General features: G+C 43.0%; 1 protein-coding gene across 1 annotated transcript; it reads left to right on the plus strand.

Moving 5' to 3' along the window:
* Positions 1-2870: 2870 nt before the first annotated feature.
* On the plus strand, positions 2871-27611 carry LOC139598989 (RNA-binding E3 ubiquitin-protein ligase MEX3C-like). The gene is made up of 2 exons (XM_071445922.1): positions 2871-3456; positions 24581-27611. The coding sequence occupies exons 1-2, from the start codon at positions 2871-2873 to the stop codon at positions 25804-25806; spliced, it is 1812 nt and encodes a 603-aa protein (XP_071302023.1). The 3' UTR covers positions 25807-27611.
* The last annotated feature ends 336 nt before the right edge of the window (positions 27612-27947 follow it).

Consider the following 27947-nt stretch of genomic DNA (forward strand, 5'->3'; position numbering starts at 1 on the left):
TGCCAAGCAGGTCGAGGGAGGTGATTCTCCTGCTGTATGCCTCTCTGAGACCCCAACTGGAGTATTCTGTCCAGGTCCTCAGCACAAGAAAGACATGGACCTGTTAGAGTGGGTCCAGAGGTGGCCACAAAGATGATCAGAGGATTGGTGCACCTCTCTCCTATGAAGAAAGGCATGGGATTGTCCAGCATGGAGAGGAGAAGGCTTTGGAGAGACCTCATTGCAGCCTTCCAGTATCCTAAGGGGCTTATTAAAAGGAGAGAGTGGGGCTCTTTATACAAGCAGATAGTGACAGGAAAAGGGGCAATGGTTTTAAACTGAAAGAGGGCAGGTTTAGAGGAGATGTTAGGAAGAAATTCTTTACTCAAACAGTGGTGAAGCACTGGAACAAATTGTCCAGAGAAGTTGTGGATGCCCCATCCCTGGAAGTGTTCAGGGCATGGTTGGATGGGGCCCTGAGCAACCTGATCTAGTGAATGGCATATCTGCCCAAGGCAGGGGGCTTGGAACTAGATGATCTTGAAGGTCCCTTCCAACCCAAACCATTCTATGATTTTATGAAGTAGTGTTTTATGAAAGAAAATGTGACAAGCCTGAACAACCCCTCTTGGGTCAATCAAAATGTAGTTCAGATTTTAATGATGTTCTTTAATAAATTCCTTCAGCCATGATGGGGGTGAGTGAAGCAATGGGGGAAGACAGAGGGTTAAAATAGCTTCCCTGGTGTGAAGTGAGCTGTGAGGAACAGGTCCCAACAAGCCATCAGGTAAGTAATTCTTTTTTCAGACTTAATCTTCCATCTCAGTTTACAGTTAAGCACATAATCCTTCTTGCTTTGATATTTATACCTCACTCTACATCTTCTCTTTGTTCCACCAAAAACAGGAAAAAAAAGAGTAAGACTAGGCAGAGAGATTCAGATGTGTGTGAACCTTGTAGGTCCCTCTTCTCTTCTGGGAGAAGGTCAACTTCTGGTGTCATGGCAGGGCTTGGGATGGTGTTAAATAGATCCAGGTACAGGACTTACTTCCCTTACCCTGTATGACAGTCTAGCTGAATAAATGAATCCCAACAGTTTTTGGTGAGACATCATTTTGGAGAATGCTAAGGAAACTGGGAATTTACTTCACCTGCACGTTAGAAATATAGTCCTCCTGGGGGTTATAAATGCCTTGGAAATGACTGGAATTTACAAGATACTGCTGGAAACCAGACACTTCTAATCTGTTTCAAAAATGAGCTGGTCATTTATGGGTGAGCAGCAGGATGTGTCCCCCAGAGAGTTCCCAGGACCATAGAATCCTAGAATCATGGAATGTTTTGGGTTGGAAGGAATTGTAAAGATCCCTGCCAGGGCCAGGGACATCTTCCACTAGACCAGGTTGCTCAAAGCCTCATCCAACCTGGCCTTGGTAGGAGTTGCCATGTAGGATTTATGGGGAGCATCTGTTGTGTGTGAAGTCATGTTGCTGTCACAGCAGGGATGGTCCTGAAGCTGTGAGCTCATTTTGCCATTCAAAAGAGCAAATTGAAGTGAACCAAAAGGCAGAACTTCAGCTACATCAACTGGCTTCCACCTGCATCTACATTTGATATACCCCATAATCCTTCCGTACTGCCAACTCCTTCAGACAATAGATTCATGTAACTATTTTACAACCAATATGGACAGAAGTTTGGAGAATTACATTGTGACAGTGTTCACAGGGGTTTTCAGGTGAGGGAAGAGATGAGAATGTTGACTCTATGTTCAGAAGGCTTGATTTATTATTTTATGATATATATATTACATTAAAACTATACAAAAAAAGAATAGAAGGAAAAGTTTCATCTCAGAAGGCTAGCTAAGCTAAGAATAGAAAGGAATGAATAATAAAGGTTTGTGTCTCAGACAGAGAGTCCAAGCTAACTGAGCTGGGATTGGCGATTAATTATAAACATCTAAGATGGGCCAATCACAGATGCACCTGTTGCATTCCACAGCAGCAGATAACCATTGTTTACATTTTGTTCCTGGAGCCTCTCAGCTTCTCAGGAAGAAAAATCCTGAGAAAAGGATTTTCATAAAAAGATGTCTGCAACATTACATATTTTTTTATTGACTGCAAAGTCATTATACAATTCTATCACCTCAAATATGAGCACGGTAGAAATAACTGGATATTCCTAAAACAGACTTTATAAAGGCTTTATTGGATTCTAATTTGTAGTATGGGCTATAAATTGTTCAAGCCACAGTGCTCATACCAATGTCCCTGACACATTGGGCTGCCCTTGAAGATGCTCTGTTTAATAAAGCAACTAACTCCGTGAGAGATCGCTTTCAAGCACTTTATTATGGTTGTATTAAGATGTCCACAGCCAATTGCCTTTGCTTTTACCACAGAGAAGGGAGATGGGCTCTGTTGAGGATGGTAACTGTCAAATCACAGAGCCTTTACCTCAGCGGGGAAACACAAGGTATGAGGGAAAAGAGGGCACCACGTCCATCAGACGGTGTCTGTCATTTTTGTCTGTTTTGGGGCTCACCCCGTCTCACCGGACCTTAATTCACAGCACCCCACCGTCCCAGGGCTCACCGAAGCGCTGAGGCGGCGGGGTCGAGGGCGGGGCCTCCTGACACCCCATCCATCCCTGCCGCCGCCCAGGAACCGGCTTTGCCGCCCAATGGCGATTCGGCGAGAGCGGGGCGGGATCACCTCTTCCCCGCTGATCCCTCTATTCTAGCGCCGTCTGTAGGCCTGCTGCCGGGTGGGTTATGGGGCAGAAGGCGTGCTGAGAGCGCGGCCCCTGGGGTCCGGGTCGTGCTCCTCACGGCATGGCGGCTCCGCGCCGCTAGACCTTGCCCGGCCTGCCGTGCCTCCCCCGCCATGCCGAGCAGCAGCGCCGCCGCGGCTTCCTGTGCCGCCGAGCTGCCACGCCTCTCCCCCCCCCCGCTGCCTCTGCTCCAGCAGCACATCTCCGGCCTCGGCTTCCGCGACCACGGCCTGCCCGCCGGAGGCAGCGGAGTGATGGGGGTGGCCCGGCAGCGGGCGGGCTTGGCGCCGCCGCCGGACTCCCTCGGGGAGCCGAGGCTTGGCGGAGCGGGGGAGGCGGCGGCGAGGGGCGAGGGAGATCTGGAGCTGGAGGAAGAGGACGAAGAGGACCACTTGGCCGCGCTGCTGCTGCTCTCCACGTCTTCCTCGCCCTCCCAGCCGCTCCCGCTTCTGCCGGCGTTGGGATCCGTCCTGCTCTCGCCCGCTCTCGATGAGCAGGAGGTAGCGGCCGGGGCGCACGATCCTGAGGGCATGATGGCGGCAATGCTGTCCCACGCTTACGGCGGTGGCCTGAGTGGCGGCGGTTCGGTGGGCCTCAGCGGCGAGCAGACGGCGTTGCTCTGCGGAAAGAGCGTCAACACCACCGAGTGCGTGCCCGTGCCCAGCTCTGACCATGTGGCTGAGATCGTGGGCCGCCAGGGTGAGTGGAGGACTGGATGGGTTGTGGGGCGGCCTGGGCCTGCTGCCCTTCCCCGGGGTTCGTGGCAGGCCTATCCCCGCACGCCCCTGGGGCATGCTCCTTCGAGGCTAGCTGCAGGAGCCCCTTGCCTCGGTAGTAGCATTATGCCCCCTGGGGACGACCTCTCCCTCCCAGCCTCTAGCTTCCCCATGGGGTATAGGATGCTGGCACCAGGCCAGCCCAGCTTGAGAAGGCGAGAGCAAGGACTGGATTAGCTCAAACCTTCCATTTTTGTTCATCTGAGCTGTAAAATGCAGTAGATAGCCTGGCAACGTACAGGTAAGTGTTGGCATAGGCTTTGCTTTTCAGTGACACTTGGCTCGTGGTCTTTAGTGAGAAGCTGACTTTCACTGTAGGAACTTAGTATTATGTTTTACGAAGATTTTTGAGTGAAGGGCTTTAATTTGCCTTGGAGAGCAAGGTATGGGCTGACACTGTTCCTACAGCTTTTCATGGTGCTCACCGATTGCAAAGACCTGAAGAGTCAACGAGATGGAGAAAGGAGCCATGTTTAGCCCTCCTCTGTGTGAAAGCCCTTGTCTTTCTGTTTGGGTTATGGCTTCCTGTTGATTGCTGTTGCTACACTCGGTGGGTCTCTATTATGTCATTAGGATGAGGTCATCAGTGATGTCACCATCATTCTGTGCCTTTTATATGGTCTTGTAGGAGTGGTGCTTGGAGGAGTTAGATGTTTTGCACCATCTTTCTAGTGGTGAACTTAATTTTAAAGGCCCTTTTTATATATTGGAAGAAGCACTGAGCAGTGTCAAGTGTAGGTGTGGAAACTCGGACAATGAAGTTGCCACTCTCTCTTCCCTTTCTGTGTTATTTTTAATTGTTTTGGGGGTGGTGTGTCTCCTTTGCTAATGAGCTTTGATAATGAGCAGTTATGCTGCCTAGTCTCTCTACACCAGTGTGGAATGTTTTTTTCCCTTGAGTATGGAAGAAATAGTAAGATTGGTCTAAACCAATGTGGTACTAAAGAAAGGCCCACTGAGCACCAATGCTTAGGTGAACTTGTTTTCTCTTTCTACATTTATTTTAGGTTTTTAGCAGTTAAGGGTGGGGTTTTTGCTGTATGTGTCAAAGGAGAATAGAAGGCTGTGCAGCAGAAATTTTCAGGTAGCTTCCTCTGATGCAGACAGGTCTGTTCTGTTCAAGCAGAAAATTTGTTTTCCAAGAAATGGTGTTTCAATGTCTTAAGACTATTCATGTGTTACTGGGGATGGTAGGCAGAGGAGAGGGGGGTGGGTGGAAAACAGAAATGAAAACTGCGATTGCTACAGTTCTCTAAAGAAATAAAAACTACTGGGCTTCAAGGACTGGTTAGGCTGCCGTGTTTATTCTCCACCAGATCAGGGTTGTTCTCTGTAGTATATTTTTCCATACTTTGAGTCACTTAATGACAAGATAATGGGGTTTGCATAAAAATAGGATCATTGTTCCTGAGGGTTCATTTGCTGCTTCTGCTTTTATTTTTTATCTGGTGTCATGCTGTTTGGCTTGTGATAAAATATTTAGCCTTGATGGGGAGGGATTTTATAATACCAAGAATTACAGCTACAAAAGAGGAAGGAGCAGGAGTAGAGGGAGCACTAAAAAAATTGTTACCAAATATACTTGCATGAAAACTTTGTGCAAGGAGGCCCTTCAAAATTCTCATTAATGGGAGACTTATGCTTAAAGACTGCCTCATGTAACTTGTATTAGTTCCACTAAATATTTGTCAAATGTCTTAAGACATACTAGTCCTTGCATCCCCTTTCATGGTACAGAACTCTGCTGGCTCATTGCATGGGTTCGAGGCTCTTGCTTTTTCATCCACTTGCTTTGCATGTGTCTGTGCCCTAGCCCACAAAGTGTTGTCAGTTGTAGTGCAGCTTGATCTGCCTTGAGCAAGGCTGGTCAGAGCTGCATCCTTCACAGATCATTCTGCTCTCTGTAAAAATGAAGATGCATATTCTCTTCCTAGCAGACATCCTAACCAGCTGGTTACATTATCATACTTTCCACTAGACCAGGTTGTGCAAAGCCCCATCCAACCTGGCCTTGAACACTTACAGGGATGGGGCATCCACAGCTGCTCTGGGCAACCTGTTCCAGTACCTCACCACCCTCACAGGAAAGAATTTCTTCCAAATATCTAATCTAAACCTACTCTCAGTTTGGATCCATTCCCCCTTGTTCTGTCACTACATGCTCTTGTAAATAGTCTCTTTCCATCTTTCTTGTAGGTTCCCTTCAGGTACTGGAAGGCCACAATTAGGTCACCCTGAAGCCTTCTCTTTTCCTGGCTCAACAATCCCAATTCTCTTAGCCTTTCCTCATAGGAGAGGTGCTTCATCCCTGTAATCTTGGTGGCCTACTCTGGACTCCAACAGGTCAATGTCCTTCCTGTGCTGGGGACCCCAGAGCTGTATGTAGCACTGCAGGTGGGGTTTCATGAGAGCAGAGGGACAGAATCACCTCTCTTGCCTTGCTGCCCTGGCTGCTTTTGATGCAGACCAGGATACAATTAGATTTCTGGGCTGTAAGTGCACATTGCTGGCTCATGTCCAGCCTCTCATCCTCCAGCACCGCCAAGTCCTTCTTGGCAGGGCTGCTCTTGATCTCTTCATCTCCCAGCCTGGATTGCCCTGACTCAGGTGCAGAACCTTGCACTCAGTCCTGTTGAACCTCATGAGATTCTCATGGGCTCACTTCTCAAGCTTGTCTGGGTCCCTCTGGATGGCATCCCATCCCTCAGGTGTGTTAACAGCACCACTCAGCTTGGTGTCATTTGCAAATTTGCTGAAGGTGCGCTCAATCCCTTTGTCTATGTCATTAATGAAGATATTAAATAACACTGGTCCCTGTACAGACCCCTGAGGAACACCACTTTTCACTGATGTCCATCAGGACTCTGAGCTGTTGACTGCTACCTTCTGGATGCAACTGTCCAACCAATTTCTTATCCATTTAACAGTCCACTCATTGAATCAATCTCTTTCCAATTTAGAGAGAAGGATATTGTGTGGGACTCTGTCAGAGGTCTTACAGAAGTCCAGATAGATGACACCTGTAGCCCTTCCCTTGTGCACTGATGTAGTCACTCCATCATAGAAGGCCACTAAGTTGGTCAGGCGGGACTTGCCCTTGGTAAAGCCATGCTGGCTGTCCTGAATCACCTTGTCTTCCATGTGCCTTAGCATAGCTTCTAGGAGGATCTCTTCCATGATCTTCCCAGGATTATCTTGAATGAATTCAGGTAAGTTTTATGCCAGACTCCTCTGTACTGCAGTACTTTAATTATGTAGGGGTGATGAGATTGAAATGCTACTTCTGATAGATTTCCACAAAGATTAGGTTTATATTCTGTTTCTGTCTGAGGTATAAAAAGAACTTGAATGTCTGCAGTCTAAAAACATCAGCTCTGAAATACCAGGAATGCTGAGTTTGAGTTAGGCTTTGCTTGAGGCCTCATTGCTGTGTCTGAGAGCATGTTTTTTGTAAGTCCTAACTGAAAAAGTAATGATAACCAGAATTCCACAGTATTCTTTATCCAAATTTAATTTTTTTGCACAGTGGAAGAGACTCTCTAGACACTTTATCAGACCAAAGGAGCTTCTGAGTCCTAAGCAAGCTGTAAACAAGCAAAGACCTTATGGTGCACGCATTTAACGTTTTTTCCATTGTGTGTGAGTTTCAGAAATAAATACAGCACTTAAGGCAGTGGTGTTCCCACAGCCCTGCTCTAGGTTTCTGGATTCCAGATTAGAATCATAGAATGGTTTGGGTTGGAAGGGACCTTCAAGATCATCTAGTTCCAACCCTCCCCTGCCATGGGTGGGGGTGCCTTTCACTAGATCAGGTTGCTCAGAGTCCTATCCAACCTGGCCCTGAACACTTCCAGGGATGGGGCATCCACAACTTCTCTGGACAATTTGTTCCAGTGCTTCACCACTGTTTGAGTAAAGAATTTCTTCCTAACATCTCCTCTAAACCTGCCCTCTTTCAGTTTAAAACCATTGCCCCTTTTCCTGTCACTATCTGCTTGTATAAAGAGCCCCACTCTCTCCTTTTAATAAGCCCCTTAGGATACTGGAAGGCTGCAATGAGGTCTCTCCAAAGCCTTCTCCTCTCCATGCTGGACAATCCCATGCCTTTCTTCATAGGAGAGAGGTGCACCAATCCTCTGATCATCTTTGTGGCCACCTCTGGACCCACTCTAACAGGTCCATGTCTTTCTTGTGCTGAGGACCTCAGACCCCTGGATGTGATACTCCAGGTGGGGTCTCAGAAGGGCAGAGTAGAGGGGGAGAATGCTGGGCATGTCTTTTGCTGCAGCCCAGGGTCTCGTGTGGGCATTTTTGCTGGCAGCTGTGCACAGATGTGGGATGCCACAGCTATAGAAGGTGTGGAGTGCTTGAAATGTACTTTGTCGTTGATAGTTGAAACTATGTTAGAGGTTGCTGGGTTACTGTGACAGTAGTTCAATGTGTTGCTGCTGGAAGCATTTACATCACTGGAAAAGGATTAAGACTTTAATGAATAAGTTTAGTGCTCCTTAAAAGTTGTGTATTATTTCTAAAACATGGCAGATTTTTGTGCCTTTTTTTTCTTTTTTTTAATGTTATTTTTATTAATCTTAAATGTTCTCAGCCTTTTCTTATTCCCCTTGCCCCTCGCGAAATGAAGTTGACAGACACTTTTTGAGGTAGTGCAATATATTTCTTTGTAGTCGTTGAGGTAGCAAAATCTCAAAAGTGAACAACAAAGGAAAATATTTTTGTATCCTTTTATTCTTTTAAAGGCATGTGACTGGGAGCCAAGAAAACTAGATTCTATTCCTGGCAGTGTATAGGCTTCCTGTGTGAATTTGAACTAGCTGTTGAATCCACCCTTTGCTAACTTGGCCAGTCATCATGCTGAGCAGAAAAGCTACTTCCTTTGCTGTCAGCAGCTAAAAATCCTGCATGCACAAAGTTGCATTGGTTTAAAAAAAACTAAAATCAAGTTAGAGAAAGTGCTCTTGAGAAGTGGTAGCAAGAAAGCTGTGTTGCTGAGGAGGTGACCTTGTTTGCATGAGAAAAGCTGGAATTAAATAAGCAGGTATCCAGACTTAAAAAACTTTTGGAGGTCTAATTTTGAAGGTTTTGTTTTAATCTCTAAATCATGTGAAGGACTTGTGAAAGTCTTCTGTGGATCACCTGAAAACTGTTTCCCTTATGTATAGTTGGTGATGCTAAGTCTTCAGTGCCTCCTGCACTTTGCACTTGAAGTAAGACACATTTAAACACTAAAATCTCTTTTGAATAATGCAGAAAGAGGGGTAGTGTCTAAAGACAAACAGAAAACCTGAAAGATGCTGGAAGGGACAAAGTGTCCTGTAGACATGCTGCATCTCTGAGTATATTGACTGTCTTCAGATAGTGATTGCTGGAATATATTTAATACATTCCAGTGTTTTGACTATCCAAGTAATGTGGTTTTTCCAAGTGTTTATATCCTCGATAAAACTGACAATAGTGGATTTTCTCCCTAAAACATTACTAGAGTTGGGAGCTGCTTAACTCTAAAGCAACGCTTCTATGCAGATTTAATGATCCGGGACTCTTTTTTGTTCTTTGTTTTTCAGTGTGGGCTCTTGAGCAAAATATTACTTTGTTTAAAATAATCCTGGAAATTGAAACAAAACCATAATTCTGATAAGTTGGTAGTTGATAACTATCTAACATAGCTGAACAGCCAAATAAAAGGAATAGCTATCACTCAGGTAGTAGAAAAGTGCTAAAGCAACCCTAGAGTTAGATATATTATAATAAAATATAATAACAGTAATATAATCCTAGACCTTATGTTAGGATATCTATGTACTGTATTTAGCTATTGAGGGAGTAATTATAGTCCTTTCAAAAATACTGAATATCTGGTTTTATCTCTCGATGTGTTGTGATAATAGTATTACTGAATTATTGACAGTACTTATATAGCCTTGACTGGTTATTAATTACCTGTAAGGAGTAGTCAGCATAAGCATAGCTAACTAACCTGAATTGCATGTTTGTTGTTTCTGGGGTTTTTTTTAAACTGGATTCTTAAGATTTCTACTTTCATGGATAAGTTTAATTTGTATGACAGAAGTTGTCATGTATCTCGGTGCCAACTGATTGCCACAGACAACAGACCACAGGTTCAACTAATTTAAGTGAAAAAGGCAATTACACTTCATATTATTTTTTTGCATCTTCTATAAGAAGCCAGTTATTAAATATTATATTAAATGCCTTGTTCTAAAGACTGAAATAAAACTTGAGGTATTTGTTGGAAAGCTATTTTTTGAGGTAGTTGAAGTCTTGTCATTTTTAGAGCCTGGAACTTCAGGATCTGAAACATGTGAGCATACTGTGGCCTGGCATAATCTGAAATTACTGCTGAATTTTCAGTGGCCTATTGCTCTGATACCATGTAACAAATGTGATTTCAGTTGTTATTTGTCATTTCTGCTATGCAAAGATCCAACTCAAGTTGTGGAGTGTGTTAGAAAGGTGCAAGTTTTCCAGCTGGGATTGTAAATCCTTGCTCATAAATGCTGTTCTTGTCTGGCTTCTTGGATGGGAAGGACACCAAACACAGTGCACGCTCAGGAGACTTTGTGTAGTCTGCCAGAAATTCTGTAGATTTTAGTGTGAATGCATCATAAGATTAGTTTTTAATGAAGCTGAAATTAAAAATCTTGGAAGGTAAAATACCAATTTCTAATTGTCTGGTCCTTTTGATTTTCTTGGAAAATTGCTGTGTTATAAAAGAGTATGGTTTTCTTTTTTATATTTATAACATACACATAAAAAAGAAATCCTGATTAATGTGCTTCTGAACTGCACTGGATTAACTTGTCTGGCATGAGAAAATGGATGAATTCTTTTAAGCTGTTTGTAAAGTTGGTAGATGTTGTGTGTTTCCCTGTCTCAGCCTGTTACCCTCTCTTCTAGTACACTGTGGTCTGAATTTCTGGAAAAGAAACTTTGTTCTAAACAAGGTGTTGGCTATCTCAAAGATCTTAAATTTTTTTTTTCATGCAATGCTTCCATCCCATACAGCCAATTTCTCATTGCAGGCAAAAAATTTAGCAGGGATAAGGTTGCAAACTTCCTGTAGCAAAAAATGTTGCTGAGCCCTAATACACTTTTATTTAATCAAAAGAAAGGTCAAAGAGCTCTAAATCAAGCATTTGTTTCCAATTTCAGTTACTCCTTAATGTTTTCATTTTATCTTTCATGTATTCTTTTAAAAGCATGAGATTTTGTCAGTGTCTGAGATCTGTTTCCTTTACTGGTGTGAGTCAGTAGTTCTCAGTCTGCATCAGGTTCTCAGTTTCTCTTTTGAACAGACACGTTATCTGCTACTTTTTACCTTCTAGATCATTTAACCTTTGACAGTATATTGTGGGATTTCATCTATAAAAACACAGGTCTAGTAGCATTTTTGAATCAAGGTTTTGGTGTAGGTGAAAATTTGCATAGTCTTTTGCAACCTTCCTTTATTGACATGTCGTTATAGAGTGCGACACAGCACAAAGTACCACAACTCCATCAGAAGGGTGCAAGAGAGATTTATTATAGTAACATGTTGCTTTTATACTTTTTCAAGATATTTACATTTACTTAACATACACATTCACTGTCCATTGGTTATAAGAAAGAAACAAAATTCTCACTAGGTGATCAAGGAGCCACTGTCATTCTATGAGCCAGCTAGAGTCCATATCTTTTAACTTTCTCTCCTTCATCACGTCTCCATGGTGACAACCTTGGTGTCTTCCTCAAGAGAGATACGGGGCTTTCCTTATCTTCAGGAAGCCTTTGCTGCCTCACAAGAACAGCACAGAATGTCTTTCCTACATTGACCATTTACTGCATGGCATGAATAGTGTTTCTTTTTAATATTGTCATGCAGGTCAGCTTTCCCAATGCTGTTGCTCACACAAATCTGTTTCATTCACTAGATCAGTGTTCCTAATCAAAACAACTTTTTTCCTGTAGTTATTTGTTGGATGTACTCCCTCTCTTATAACTATTGCTTTTCTGCTATTGTACCTTCCTAATTTGGCTCAACAGCTGCTACCTTAGTCCTGGTGCTACAGCAGTGCAAGTAACTAATTGTACAAGTTGCTGCCCTCTGGCTTTTTTGCTCCATGGAACTTGCTTACAAAGTTGCCATCTGTTTTGGGAATTGGAGTATTCTTCTGCCTGTGAGATTGCTGATTTATTTGATAGTGTCCTGGACTGACTACTTCATTCTGTACTAGATTTTTATATATATATATATATATATATATATATATATATATTAATAGATGCCTAAGAAATCTTTAATAAAGAGTTTCTATGTGGTTCTTGAACCACAGCTTTTTTTTTAGAAGAGGGAAATATTCATGAGAGCTTTTGAGTAGCCTTCTCTTGGAAAGCTTTCTCAACATCATCAGAGACTCTTAAAGCTGCCCACATTTCCCATCTCTTAGCTTGGCACAAATAGGATCAAACAAAGTCCTGCTTCCTTTGATCTGGCACAGCCAAGTGGTCGACCTCAATTCCTTGGCTCTTGGTTAAAGCACTTGAGATCTCCTGAGTCCTCTGTCCTGGTACCTAGGCAAAGCCTGTGTGGCTGCAGCACCTCTGGTGCACTTGAAGTGCTGGTCTGGAAAGTATCTCATATAAAAACACTTCTACAGCTCCAGCTGGATAATGACAAGTAGATAAGTCATGTATCATCTTCGCTTTGTATTTTTTTACATGTGCTAATGCTAAGTAAGTGGTCGGTTGCTCCTCAGAAATGGGTGTGATGGAATTATAATGGGAGCAGTCTTGATCCCTATGTATAGCATAGAAACATAGAATATCCTGAGTTGAAAGTGACCCACAAGGGTCATCAAAGTCCAACTCCTGGCCCTGCATGGGTCAACCGGAAAAATTGCACCATGTGCCTGAGAGTATTGTCAAAACACTTCATGAATTGTCAGGCTTGGTGCTGTGACCACTTCCCTGGGAAGCCTGTTCCAGTGCCCAGCTACCCTGGGTGAAGAACCTTATCTTAATGTCCAACCTAAACCTCCTCTAACACAACTTCAGGCCATTCCCTTGGGTCCTGCCACTGGTCACCAGAGTGGAGATTTGTGCCTGCCCCTCCACTTCCCTGGAAGTTGTAGACTGTGATGAGGTCTCCCCTTAGTATCTTCTAGGCTGAACAATTCAAGTGACCTCAACTGCTCCTTGTATAGCTTCCCCTCCAGATTCTTCACCATCTTTGTTGCCCTCCTTTGGATACTCTCCAATAGCTTTATAGCTTTCTTATATTGAGGTGTCCAAAACTGTGCACAAAACTTGAGGTGAGTCTGTGGTGGGTTGACCTTGGCTGGACACAAGGTGCCCATCAAGCCACTCTATTACTTCTGCTTCCCAGCTGGACAGGGGAGAGAAAATAAGATGGAAAACAACTTGTTGGCTGAGATAAGGCAATTTACCAAGGCAAAAGTGAAAGCTTGTGTGTGCACAAGCAAAGAGGAAGAAAAATTTTTTATTTTCTACTTCCCATCAGCAAGTGATGTCTAGCGGGGCTTCAGCATGTGTAGCAGTTGCTCCAGAAGGCAAACATCATAAGTAAGGAATACCCCTCTTCCTCCTTCTTTTCTTAGCTTGTATATCCCTTATGGAATATCCCTTTGGTTAATTTGGGTCAGCTGGCCTAGTTGTGTCCCCTCCCAGGATCTTGCCCACTCCCAGCCCCTAATGGGGGGAATTTTGAGAGACAGCACTGATGCTGTGCCAGAGCTGCTCAGCAGTAGCCAAAACACTGGTGTGTTATCAACACATTTCTAGCTACCAATGCAAAGCATAGCACTGTGAGGACTGCTTTGGGGAAATGAACTCTGGCTCAGCCAGACCAAATACAGAGCCATGTTGATATGTTCCACAGGCAGGCACAGAGGTTTGGTAACTGCAAGTCCTGATTTGGGACAGATTTGGGAGGGAACTTCCTGAAGAGGTCTCCTCTAGAAAGCAAATTCAAGCAGCCCCTCCCTCAACCAGTTTGGGAGGTAAGCCTCCTTCAAGAAAAGTGGAAAAAACTGTTTATTTAACAAGCTAAGTACTCACAAACATGAAAAAATGAATAACATTAAACAATGGAACCTCTCGTTGTTCTGACGAGATGGCAAATTCAGAGAGAGTCCTTCTCGTGGGGTGTAGCTCGGCTCGCTCAGTCTCTTATCAGTCCCTCCTGCACTGGAAAATGCCGCATCCTGGGCCCCGGTGAGCCATAGGTGTGAGCTCACGGTGCTTTTCTGGGTTTTTGGTCCAGAGCAGGGCTGATCGGTTCCAAGAAAAAGAAAAGCCACAGTCTGGGGAACTTCTCTGCCTTAGCTAGCTAAAAAACTAACAGCAAAGGAGAGCTCTCTTCTGCTGTCCGTGGTGCAGGCAACAGTCAGTGAGAGAATGCGGGGGAGCAAGTGCAGTTTCTGCAGACAAACTTCGCGCACTTCTTCTCCCCCCCTTCGCTCTCGGATCTAGTTTTAAAGGTGCAGAACTCAATATCCAGCATAAACAAAACAGATGATTGGGGATACAAGCATCATAAAGTCACCCTAGGACATTGCAGTGTATCTAAAAGCTTGTGATTGCAGGGGTGAGTTGTTGATGGGTCAGGAGGCAAGGAAAAATATCTTTAGTATAAAATGCTCTGATTTTTTTTATTATGTAGTGAAAGGTTCAAGAGTTAAGGACCAGGAAAGATCACTCACAGATAGCTATCACTGGCAAAACAGACTCAACTTGTGGATATTAATTGAATTTATTGCTAACAATATCAGAGCAGGATAATGAGAAGTAAAATAAGACCTTAAAAACACCTTCCCCCCACCCCTCCCTCCTTCCTGGGTTCTTGCCTCCTCCCCCACCATTGCAGGGAGACATGGAATGGGGGTTATGGTCAGTTCATCATGTCACCAAAAATGTCAGGTGTGGTGGTTTTGGTTGAACCAGGCAGAAACACCAATTAAGTGTAGTGGTTTTGGTTAGCCAATCCGAGTTTCCCGGCCAATGCACCAATTAATGTACTGGGTCTAGTGCAGGCCAAATGCCAGTGCACCCACTAGAATTATTTTATCATTTTCTGCTGCGAGATAAGGATTAGGAGAGCAAAGCAGGCTCAAAACTTTAAAGGGTATAAAGAAAACTTTATTAACAGAACTAAAAATAAATAGTAAGAAATCAGAAGAAACCTTCAGGTCACTTCTCCTCCCCCCAGCTCTTCTTTCTTTTCCTACTGACACTGTATAAAGAGACAAATTTGTTTTTTTCAGTCAGTTTACCACTTTTAAAATAATCTTTCTTCAGTTCACTTAGGGAAAGGCATCTCCTGCCGTGCCATGGAGACTTTTCCACAAGAAACAGTTCTCTCATGGTTTGAATTGTCATGAATAGCAGCCACCCAGAAATGTGCAATCGTGAAGTCCCTCCCATGGTTTGGTAGTCTTCCCACAACTACCACCATGGGTCATCTCAGCTTATTGGGGTGCAATTTTAAGGATGAGCTGTTCTAGTATAGAAACAAAAGTTTTTTTGTTTTATCTCTGGGAACAGAGATTTTCTTCTCCCATCCCTGGGGCCAGGTTTCTCATCTCTCTCTGTTCAAGCTTTTCATTAGATCACAGCTACTTCAACATCTGCTTGCTTCAACACTGGTGCTTCTGCTCACGACTATGGCTAGAACGCTACATCCCCTCAATGTATTCCATGAATTAGGAGGGGAAAAAAAAGAGTCTGATGTATCAATTATATTGTCACCATAGCCTTACAAGAGAATTTCAGCCCAAAACTAAGGCATCTCCTCATTCTCCTCCCATCTGGTATTTGACTCCTTCGCTGACCCCATGTTGTTTTCTTTGTGTGTCTTCACCCTTTCCTTTTTCTCTCACTCGAGAGAGGATTGATGTCTGCAAATTTCATCTGTGCACTAAGAGTTAATATCTCGCTCAGGCCTGCGAATGGTCATGTGATCTCTGCGGGTGGCGGCTGGTCTTGTTTCCTGGCTGTTTTCTAACCCCTGTCACATTTAATTCCAGCCGCGGGGCTGCTTTCTGCGTGGCCAGCTCAGCCCGCAGTGCGGCTAAGATTCTGCCGCCGCTGAGTTCCAACCACAGCCGGCAGGCCAGGCCGCCTCTGCTCGGCTTCGGGTGGAGCTGAGCTGGGCCCCGCTTTGGCTGTGAGCTGCCGAGCCATCCTGCTGGTACCGCAGAAAATCATGCGGCTGAGAACAGAGGTGGCCCTGCAGCCCTGCACAGAAAATGCCCCTGAAGCTTATCAGGGTTAGTTTAGCAAAACTTATAAGTTTCAGTAATCTAATAATCACACTCTAACAATAAAAGAAAGTTAGCTATATGCTGGCCAGAGTGGAAAACTACACTGCTTAACTTCTTATGATTAATTAAAACAGTTTAAAAGTTAATGAAAGCCATTAATTAGAAAAAAATCATTAGGAAAGTTATATAATTTCCAACAATCACATGTTGTTCCTGCTGCTGCTCAGGGAGAAGAGTCCTTCCCCTATTCCAGCATGGGATCCTTTCCATGGGAAACAGTCCTTCATGCTTGTAATATATAATGTAAAATAATTCATGCTTAAGGGGAAATGTATAAAATAAAAATTGTAAAATGAATTTAACATCTAACGAGCCTCTGACCACGAACAACCTGGAGACAGATTACCACATTGGAATTATGAAACTCCTGGTGGCAGCAGGAGAAGAATGCCTCATTAACTAATAAAAGAACATGGCTGGCGCGGAGATGGGCTTCCTCTGGAAGCATCAGGGAACACCGAAGGAGATCAGCACTTGATAGATATCATCAATCAAAATAACGGAAGTCGTCTAGAAACATACATCTGAATACATGACCTCCCCTGACATGATCAGCGCCTGCCACTACTCAGGAAACAGCAATTGTCCAACCCTGCACAGTGAAAGAAAACTTCATATATATGCGGGGTTACAAAAGAAATCAGGGCACCTCTGCCTCAGGCATAAAAAACTGTATAAAACAGCCTCGCTGGAGACAGCATTTGGCATTCGTGAACAGAGGGAGATCTGGTGCGATAGAGGTCGGATCTAGGTTCACCCAGCACCAATCCCGGGCTCGACGCTGTCTCTTTGACTGTGGTTTTTGAGGATTGTATTTTGATCGTGAAAATAAAATCTTTCACATTTATTAATTTGGCTTTCTTGTTGATCATTTATAACAATGATGACGGGCTTCATAATGTAAGTCCATCCCACAAGCAACAATTCTCAATGAACTGTTCCAATGTGGCCCCCTTTTCATGGGGTGCAGTCCTTCAGGCACAACCTACTCCAATGTTGGTCCCCTACAGGGTCACAAGTCCTACCAGGAAACCTGCTCTAGTGTGGGCTCCTCTCTCCACAGGTCCCTGCCAGAATACTGTTCTAGTGCAGGCTTCCTACAGGGTCACAGCCTTTTTTTGAGCATCTACCTGCTCCCATGTGGGTCCATCTTGGAGCTGGCTGGCATTGGTTCTGTCTGGCAGAGGGGAAGTTTCTGGCAGCTTTTTACAGAAGCCACCCCTGCAGCCCCCTGGCTACCAAAACCTGGCCACACAAACTCAGTATAATGTAGATCAGCATCTTTTGCAAGTATAGAGAAATGACCATCTTCCTTAAATCAACTAATTATATTCAACAGCCAGTTAAAAAAATTAAATTGTCAAGAGTTAAAATTTTCTACTCCATTAATTAAAACAAGGTGTGAGATGAAATTATTTGATCTTAGTTGAAAGGTGATAGTAACTAGTCAGTCTATCAACTGACTAGACAACAGGTAGTATTTAAAATGGCTTTAATAACCCAGCAAAATGCCACAAATGTTCTGGTTTTAATTTTCTTGTGTAGCCAGCCTGCTTAAGGAAGTTTAGCCATTAAACAATTTAGAATAGGTTTTCATTTTCTCTCCCAATGCAGCTTCATCTCTGCTTAATAAATGGGGCATTTATCTTTTTTGTTCTGTATAATCACAAACTGTAGAAATACTTTTAGTTATTTCACAACTGAGAGGAAGAGTTCTGTTTAAACAAAAGAATGCAGCTTGGGAATGAACAGCTCTTCTGAAATATGTCAAGCAGTCATTTTTAATGAAGTAGATTATTTTTTCCTTCTTTGTTAATCAGGTGTGCAGTGTTATGCTTTGCAGACCAGCAGCTGTTGGCCTTGTGGTACTACCATCCAATGTTTCAGTCAGGTAACAAAGGATTTGCACATAGTCACAGGGGTTCTTGCTTTCTGATTAAAAATTTGTGGCAACCTAGCAATGAAATAAGGGCTGTGCCAGCTTAACAGACTCTCCCTTTAAAGCTGTGTCCATATACAGCTGTTGCAGGCTGTCATGGTTTGATGCTGGCACAATGCCAGTGCCCCCATGAAAATACATTCTCCCTGGTGTCTGCTGTGAGATGTGACCAGGAATAAGCAAAGCAGGCTCCCACTTAGAAATAAAGAAGAGAAAACTTTATTAACCTACAGCTATATGTAAAAAGAAACACACAGAAAGAATGAAAACCTTCCAAAAACATTTCCTCCTCCCCCCACCAAATTTCCAATACATCCATCCCTCAGATCACCAACTCCTGGTCCATCACCACCCTTTAGATAATCAATTCTCAGTTTATCAAGTAGAGAGGAGTCCCTCTTGTGCCATAGGCTTCCCCTGGAAACACAGTTGAAACCTCTTGTGTTTCCATGTCACACGTGGCACCGCCTGGAGATCATTTGCCATCGTGACATCTTCCTTCCATGCCCAGTGCTCTCACCACTGCGCATGGACCAGAGCTGCTTCTAGGGTTTTCCTTTTAAGGGTGCTTTGTCCAGTTCCAAAAAGAGCACAGTCTCTCACTTTCGGGACACCTGTCCCCATGAAATTTCACCCCCTAGGGCCGAGGGGTCTCAGGAACAGAGATCCTCTCCTCCACTGAAGATCGAGAGCACCAACCACCACCCTCCTCATCCGTTGTCTCTGTTCATGCACTCCCATAACATCACTGCACTCTCTTGGCTCCAAGCCATTGCCTCCCCCTAGATGTAGTCTCTGTGTCACAGGAAAAAAATGGTTCTGTCCATGGCTATACAAGAAAAGTCCAGCCAAAGGCCACTCCATCATCTCCTGCCACCTAAGATTCTTCTCAACTTCTCTCGGACATCTTTCACTTGCACAATCCTGCATCATACTTGCTCATTTCCTGCTATTCATCCCTATCTCTCTTCTCATTCAGGAGAAGGATCAGCATTTGTAAGGTTTCCATCATGCAAGAAAAGGGTTAAAAATCTCAGGCTCTGCCTGTCCAGAACTCCCACGGCAGCCGAGCACCTTCTCGCCGCACCCTCCCCCCCTCCCCTTCTCCTTCTCAGCCGGCCTGCTATCAAATTTCAAGGTGGCACAGGCACAGACACCAGCTCTCCCTCTCTCTCCTGGGCGGGGGGGGCGGGGGGCTGCCCGATGACTCTCCAATGTTCCTCCACCCTTCCATCCTGCAAGGGCCTCTTCACCTCCCCTCTCTGTCCAAGCCGGCTGCATGGCTTCCCCTCTCCCGCCCAGCCACAGCAGCTGGGCAGGGGAGAGGTCTGACCTGTTTCCCCGCCGGAACCCAAGAGGAAATTTTCCTGGGAGTGCTCTGCTTTTAACCTCCCGTCTTCTCAGAGGCGTATCCATGTCTCCAGTGGCCACACCAGGTGCCAATATTCAAATCTGAGCACCTATTGGTTTGACCACAGCATCCCAAAAAAACTCACTTCTTCTCAAACCACGACACAGGCTCATAGAAAACAAATCCCTGCATGTTCCTGTCAACACACTTGGCAATGCTATGCCATCCCCTGCTGGTCTGGAGGGACTTCCCAGACCTTGCCCTTGCTTTCTAGGCAAGAAATTAGCTATGGCTCTGCTAGCAGCTCATGGTTTGGGGTTGATGTGAGTAATTATTTTGTTGCTGCTTTTTTACTGGGTGTCAGCTTATTATGGTGGTCAGAGCACTAAAGACTGTATTCAGAATAGAGGCTGTAATACAATATTGTCTTTTATCAGATAACTGCAAAGCTACTGAAAAATATATTCCTGCAAACTATGGCTTTCTCTTTAGTGCTGATGGGCTGTGAGATCTGTGGTTGCTCTGGGGACAAGTTGAAGGATGCCAGACTTGGTCAGGGCTTCTCGTCAGCCCTCCCTCCTGTTTAAGAGATGAGTTGATGCTAATACAGCTTCACCCTGCTTGCTGCTTTTCCAGCCTAGGCTGTACTGGTAGCTTCACACACTAATTGTGTTTGAAGAGCTGCAGGAAGTTCTCAGTTTTGATCCCCTTAGCTAGTTACTTGTCAGGAGCAGGGAAGGAAAACAAACTGATTTCATTTGATTGTGGTTCACAGGGGCTGCTCACTGATTTTTTACCCACCATGACTTCCAGGCTTCTATTTGGATAAATTTCTTTCAGCTTTTTTTTCCTAGATCCCTCTGTAATTGGGGAGGCAAAATTAAATAGACATAACGGTAAGAAGGTTTAAGTTCCTGTGTGTGCCTGAACCCCAGTTTTGCAGCACTTGGCAAGAGGAATGTGGTATAAGGTGTGTGTCCCTGCTGTGACAGGTTGCATTTTGCCACTGTTGATAATTGGAAGGATTAAGGACTTCTGTCCTGTGGTGAGAGAGGGGATACCACACAACAAAGGGAACCTCATCTATAAATTGATCCATGTCCCATTCCCACTGTGTGACATGGAGGTGAATTCAGCAGAAGAAAGAAACTGGGGAAAGGTTACATGTCTCCATGGCTGTGCAGAACAGGAGTCTGGAATGCTTTTTTGGGGTGGTTCTTGGCTCATGGCAGCAGCTCAGCTGGTGTGATGTGAAGCAGGTGTGCACAGGCTTCCCACTGTGGTTACTTGGCTCTGCTGGCTTCATTGGGGAGTTTCCTTCATGGATTGAATGGCCTGAGATTGGGTTTGATGTCTCTCATCCTGTTAGTGATGATGAAAGGTGAAAAGGGGAGTGAGGGCTGAGCTGGTTGTTGCTGTGTGATGGATGAGGACTGCAGGTGCTATGGCTGCTAAACTTAACTCATTTCAAGGGAAAAAATTATTCTGTCTTCTTATAATCTCTTTTTAATTAGGAAGTATTTGATCATTTCAAATTGGCAGTGTATGAGGTAAACTATTCCTTTAGAACTACCCTTAAGTTTCTTTAGGAGTATAATGTTCATTGTGTGGTTAAAATGTACAGTCAAATAATCCTCTTAAGGGGAAAAAAAATGGGGAGAAGGCTTGAGAAGAATGATACAAATCAGCCAGCACAGGGTGAACACTGCCTACAGAACTTGGCTCAGGCTTGGCTCCTCGTCAGGTGCCTGGGCATGCAAGTACTAAATTTTTGCCTAAATAAAAACAAACTAAAAGATTCTTGGTTTAACTGTGTCTGTATGTACTTATGGCTGAATGTGCTGCTTAGGAATGCTTATGCTGTTGAACCAAGGATGGTAACTGGTATTGAATAGACTTTTGTTATCACACCAAACTAAAATCACTTGGAAAGGTTTGATTAGATGAAATTTCTGGTCTAGAAGTCCCCTTTTCAGGCTTTTTTTTCTATGTACTTCAAAATCTTGGATACAAAAATCTTATTGCAAAAGTGTGGGTGACATATTTTTTCTTCCCCTTTGTCTTTCCCAGTCTCCTGAGCTTAGATACAGAAACTTCTTGATTTATCCTTTGGCCCTGTGATTTCATAGCTGGCAGAACTTGTCATTGTGGCTGCAGAATTGTTGTAGAGGGGATGGGATCAGCTGTGCTTTGCAGCATTGCCTCAGTAGTGACTAATGGAAGAGAGTGGGAAACCAGAGCAGCTGAGTAAAAGCAAATAGAAAGGTCATTTGGCTAGAGTGGTATTATGGGCTACTGACCTTGTATTTTGACATGAGTGTCTTTTGTGGGGATTTCCAGCACTCCTTGTAGGCAAAATCCGGTGAGTATTGACTGACTCATTCAGAAATATTGGGTTTTGTATGTGGTGACTTTCTTCAGTTCTTCCTAACTTTTCAGATACAGATTGAGAGTTGGTCTTGATGGTCTGGGGAGTCAGCTTTCCGCTGAAGCAAACTTTCTGATGTTTAAAAGTCTTATTCTGTTGCTACAAGGTTTTGAGGCAGTGTTTGGCCTCTGCTTTCTAGGTATGTGACTCATACCTTAAAAGCAAAGCTATACCCATCTTGGTCTGTGTTCTGCAGCCTGAGGAAGAAAGGCAAGAAGGCTTTTCTTTATACTAGAGTGGTTTGGAAATGTGACACTGGCAAAGCCATCTCTGGGAATTTGCAGGGAATGGAGTTGAAGGTGCATAATTCTAACTTAATTTGAATTTCTAAAATATCAGGAAAATCTTGTTTAAAATGTAAGCTGTAAGACTTGGTAAGGCTGTTTGGAATCTGGAATTAAGTGGGCTCTGAACTGTGATATATAATATAGAATTATATTGCTATATAGATGTCTATGTCTAAATGCCTCTAGTATTCTTTAAATGTTGCCTCTGTAATTTTTCGGGAAATAAGGATATATACTTGGGTGGAATGGAGTAAATGAAAGTAATCTGTATATATTGGAGAATAATTGATACACAGCAGGAGACTGACTTTGTGTTTAGGTGTTTCAGTAAAAAGAGTGTGAAAATGTCAATGACACCATTTTACAGATCCTTAGGGTTTAATGTTTGAGCCCACTATATTTTCTGAGTAACTGGGAAGGAATCGTTATAGATGAGTAAATGGTTGGCTCTCATAATTAAGGGGTAAACATTATATGTATGTTAAAAGAAGTTTTATAAATGTATAGTTATGTTACTGCAATGTGCTCCCCCCAGTATGTGTTATAATGGGATGGTCTTGGTAATCTGGGCATTTGGGAAGGTTGGCTTGTTACTATGGCAGCACCTGACCTCCAATCAGAATGTAAGAAAGTGACTTCTACCACTGGACAGCAAGGAAGGAGTTGACTGACAAAGGCTCTAGGAGGCGCTAGAGATGTAAAAAGGCAAAGCATCCATCTTTAAGATGAGCCAGCCACGTGGTAGGCAGCCATGAGGGAGGTTCCCAGGCCTGTTCTTCCTTATTTAGTCCTTTTGTTGTATTATTGTTAATGTTGAATAAACATTTGCAATTTTTAAAGTGAGCAGTTGTTTCTCAGAATGGGAATGGAGTGAGCAAGCAGATTTACTACAGGGAAAAATGCAAACAAAGAGATGGAAGGAGTAAAGGTAAGTTGCCAGTGAGGTGCTGCTCTCTAGTACATGTAGGGAAATGGCATGGCTTCAAAGGATGTGTGCTTTGCCACCTCTGTAAGGCATCTCATATCCATTTTCCCTTTTTTTTTATCTAGTAGAGCACTAATGCCTTCTCAGTGGGCTGTAGTGGGAGGTTGAGGCTTATGGGTTTGCTCTCTCCTGCTGACACTTGCTGATCAACATGTTTGGCTCTCTGGTCTGTATCCCCTCCTTTGCACAGGTATGTCTGTGCCTCACACCCTCTCTTCTGGGAGCCCTCCTGTGCTCCTCCATGTGCTTTCTGGGGGAGGTAGGGCCTCTCAGAGCCCTCACTAGCTATTGAAGATTAATGAACTTTCTTTCCAGCTGTGTCACAAAAACAAAGGACTGTTGTGTTCAGCCTTTGTCCTTGCTACGTGCAGGGGCCCTTCAAGAAGCAGCTCTTCCTCCCCTCTATTCCAACCAGCATCTGCATGTTTGCTGCTTTCTTTATATTAGTAGATAGTACTGAATAAAGTGCATCTTTGTGTGGTTTTCTAACTGTACAATTTATTGCTTGTGATACCTTGGGTGCAAAGGACTAACAAAACACTATTTACACTATTTTGAGTATCCAAATGGTTATGAGATGCTTAAAGTAAATAAGGAAAAGGTGAATAAATTGCTGCAAGTGGAATGATGCTTAAAACACTTGATCTGAAAATGTTAGTTATAGTTTTTTCAAGATGAGGTTCACTATAAAATAACATTTACTGTTACATGCTTTTGAATTTGTTTACAATAGGATAAATTCAATTAAGACTGAATCCAGTAGACTGTTTTGCATGTCATGGACCTGCTTGTGTCTCTTTATTTTGCAATGCCTGCTTTTCTGGTCCTGTCATGGGTAAAAGGGGCTTCTGTATGTATTTCAAAATGCCTTGAGTATCTCAGGAAAGAGCCTGTTGTCACTGTGTCATGGCAAACTTTATAATTCAGTCCCCAAAAATCAAAGACAAATATTTCATTAACTTTCTGCTTTTATTTCAGACTGTATTTACTCAGTTAATGAATGAGAGAAATTCCATGTAGGCATATACTATTAACAGAGTAAGCCTTATTTGCATGCAACAAACTGCTTGAACTCATACTTGACAGTTCAAGCAGTGGCTCCTTCATCTCCCAGGGAATAATAAAGTTTTAAATAACACTTACTGATAAAAGGAAGCAAATGAAGAGTTCTCAGTTAATTGATTTTATCTATACCCTATACAGGTTGCAATACAGACACTTCTCTCACTTGTAAATGCTTAATTTGCTTTTAGGTCATGCTTGTTGGTGGAAGACTAATATATCAGCAAATTTGTGCGTGAACCTTTACTCCTTTTGCAGGATCTTATAAATAACTGAAGTGCACCCAATCAATGGAAAAAATTTAAACCTACTAGTATGTATGGGATAATCACAAAGGTGGCTGATGGAGGAAAAAGCCATTCATGTTTATTCACCATCAAATAGCAATTGAGGAGTTGCTGGGCTAAACCAGCCCAAGAAACATTGCTAAAATAGTTTGTGGCTATAAGTATCAGAGGCCTGTTTGGAAATAATAGGTATAAGTTGATACTGGTTTTGCTGATGTGGCTTGCAGAGATGCAAACAGCTGCTTCTGGTTTCACCCTATGGTTTCTTGAAACTCAAACAGCTTAGATGGCTTTCTTGTGGCTTTCTAGACTTGGATGTCTTGCCAAACTTGTATATGTTTCCTTTAAACAGGTTGCAAAATAAAAGCACTAAGGGCCAAGACAAATACTTACATTAAGACCCCTGTTCGGGGAGAAGAACCAGTCTTTGTTGTCACTGGGCGAAAGGAGGACGTAGCCATGGCTAAAATGGAAATTCTCTCAGCTGCTGAACACTTCTCCATGATCAGAGCATCACGCAACAAGAGTGGTCCTGCTCTGGGAGGCCTGCCATGTACCCCTAATCTGCCAGGTCAGATGACAGTCCAAGTCAGGGTGCCTTACCGTGTAGTTGGGCTGGTGGTTGGACCAAAAGGAGCTACAATCAAAAGAATTCAGCAGCAGACCCATACCTACATAGTCACCCCCAGCAGGGACAAGGAGCCAGTCTTTGAAGTCACAGGAATGCCTGAAAATGTCAACTGTGCACGTGAGGAGATAGAGATGCATATAGCCATGCGTACTGGGAACCACATCAAGCTGAATAAAGAGAATGATTTCCACTACAATGGTACAGATGTGAGTTTTGAAGGAGGCGCTCTCAGGTCTGCATGGCTTGCTTCTAATCCTGTCCCTCTTAGTTGCACCAGAATGATTTCTAATTATAGGAATGACAGCTCCAGCTCCTTGGGAAGTAGTTCCACAGATTCCTGTTTTGGAAGCAATAGATTGGCTGATTTCAGCCCAACAAGTCCATTCAGCAAAAGCAACTTTTGGTTTGGAGAAACATTGCCTTCAGTGGGCATGGAAGACCTTGCGGTTGACTCTCCTGTGTATGACTCCTTATCAATGCCTTCCCAAACCATTTGGACTCCTTTTGAACCTGTAAACCCTCTCCCTGGCTTTGGTAGTGACCCTGCTATTAATACTAAGCCTCAATGCCGAGGGAGACAGCCATCTACTCCTTGCCTGTCACCCACATTTCCAGAAAGCCTGGATCACCCGCTGGCTGGGAGAGCAAATAATGACCCACCTAGCACTGGCCACCAAGTAGGCCTCCCTATCTACATCCCTGCATTCTCCAATGGCACCAACAGCTATTCATCTTCCAATGGTGGCTCCACGTCCAGCTCACCCCCTGAGTCAAGACAGAAGCTCGACTGCGTGATGTGCTTCGAGAACCAAGTTGTTGCGGCTCTGGTCCCCTGTGGTCACAATCTCTTCTGCCTGGAGTGTGCCAACAAAATCTGTGAAAAGGAAGTCCCATTGTGTCCTGTTTGCCAGATAGCTGTTACTCAGGCAATTCAAATTCACTCTTAAATAGAGATATTATAGGGATATTATTATATGTGGACTTTTAAAGACTTGAAGGCATAGATGTAATGGTACCCTCTAGTAAACTTTCTAATGAATTCTGACTGTTTGACTTCCTTGGGATTAGACTGAAGTTATTAATAAATTTTTACTTTCTCAAAAGGCTGCTATGGTAACACTAAACTTAAGGGGTCTCTGTCTGGTACAGTGTAAGCAGATGGCATGTTTAGCAGAGATACATCTGGTATAATGTTATGGCACAATGAGGGCAAGTTTTCATAAATTACACAACTGAAAAAACCCCTAAAATTTTCCAGGCTTTTCTAAAGGATCTCTGTTAATTGTTTGGCTTCTGTGAGTTGGCAGCAATGAACCTTGTTGCCTAAATGCAAAAGTACTTGTCTGCTATGGAGGATGTGTAGTCTTATCTACATATCAAACAACACTTCCAATGCTATCTTCTACCAGCTTTGAGGAAATATTTTTTTTTATGTGACAACTTATGCCTAATTCTTCAGCATTGCAAATATCTTTTAAAGTATAGTTTGATTTATTGAAACGGATTGTGTTATTTGGCAGGTTCAGATAATAAATGACAGGTGGGAAGAGAGAAACTGCCAGATGCACCTTCATTTTGTCCTTGATAAGGGCAGTATGTCCAGAGGATCAGGAATGTCTCAATTTGTGAATTCCTACCCACTGCTTTTGTTAGTGTAATGTGGAAAAAGTCTGTCTGGCTTCATCTAGTTACAGTAAGGGCTTTGGGATGCACATACTTTGACTAAGAGTGATGATGCTGACATTCTGTTCATTAGTCTGATCAAGCTGTTCTTGACCTTTTTTAGAGAGTATATAGTTCAAAATGTGAAGCATTTTTATGTTAAATTCATGTCTTACTCATAAATATATATTTTTAGTAAGAAAAAGGAAAAAGGGGGAGTTGTGTAATGTCCTTGTATTATTCATGACAGCAGCTGTGACAGTGGCCCTGTAATCAGTTTACTTCATTTCAAAACTGTCTTTCCAAAAAAAAAAAGTCTCTTGAATGAGCTTCTTACATTTCAACCTGTGGATGTTTCTAGCTTTTTCATCCTCAGTACATTACCAAATCTGTGCTGACATATATTAAAACAGCAAAAACAAAAAAAAGACACAAAAGTAGAGTCCTGATGTATTTTTTCCTCTTTTTTAAAGCATTATTTTCCCAAGACAATCTTTTTCTCAGTGTAACAACAAAAAAGAAATTATGTATTAAACTAGTAAATATGCAGAAAATTTTATTTTTATTTCCACTTGAAGAGTTACATTTCGTATAAAAGTTTACAACTAGGAGTTGCCTTGAAGGCATATTACGTACTGCATAACTTTAATACTATAATTGCTTGTAGGATAGTTATATGTCAGTATTAAAATCTGATCTCTAGCTACAGTCTTGTAGATGCAAACAAATGTTCACTGAGCGTGTATTTTGTTTTATTGCATTGTACACTGCAACTAATAAGCCAAGGAATCAATAGACATAAGGTACGTGTACCACTTCTATAAACAACAAACTAAGAATAAACTGATAAACTATTGATCTAGCTTAGTATTTGCTAATTTTACTACACTCTTTGTTATGTATATGTAGGGAGGTCATAGGGATTATAAATTAAATTTTGGTAAAGTTTAAAAACTATATATTTTATGATAAAGGGCCTTTAAATTATGATGGCCGAAGCACTGATATTATATATTTGTTGTAAAGAGAATTATAAGAGTTTTATTTTTCTGATATTAAAAGTTACTTAATAAAGACTTATTTCCATTAACTTGAATGTTTTGCTCTCTTCATAGCTATTACTTAGAGCAGCTTAGGCAGGCTGGGGCTGGCTGATGTCCCCCACGCAAGCAGGGGCATTCCTGGTGCTTAGTATTTCATGTGCAGGGCTCAGGCTGGTGGGATCCCATTCCAGTGCTGCAGAGCTCCGCTCCTGAAAGAAGTTTAACTGGTATAAACAAAAATTTAGGGGTTTTGTGGGGTTTTTTTTTGGTGAGTTTTTCCTCCCAAAATACCCTTGGCCCAATTTTTCCCAAAGTTGCATGGAAGAGTTTCCAGGAGCTGCTGGGTTAAAGTTTAAAATAAATCCATGCAAAATGAGCTGAAG

This window comes from Agelaius tricolor, unplaced genomic scaffold (assembly GCF_023055355.1).
Source record: "Agelaius tricolor isolate 1412-34295 unplaced genomic scaffold, bAgeTri1.0.p SCAF_21, whole genome shotgun sequence".
Lineage (NCBI taxonomy): Eukaryota > Metazoa > Chordata > Aves > Passeriformes > Icteridae > Agelaius > Agelaius tricolor.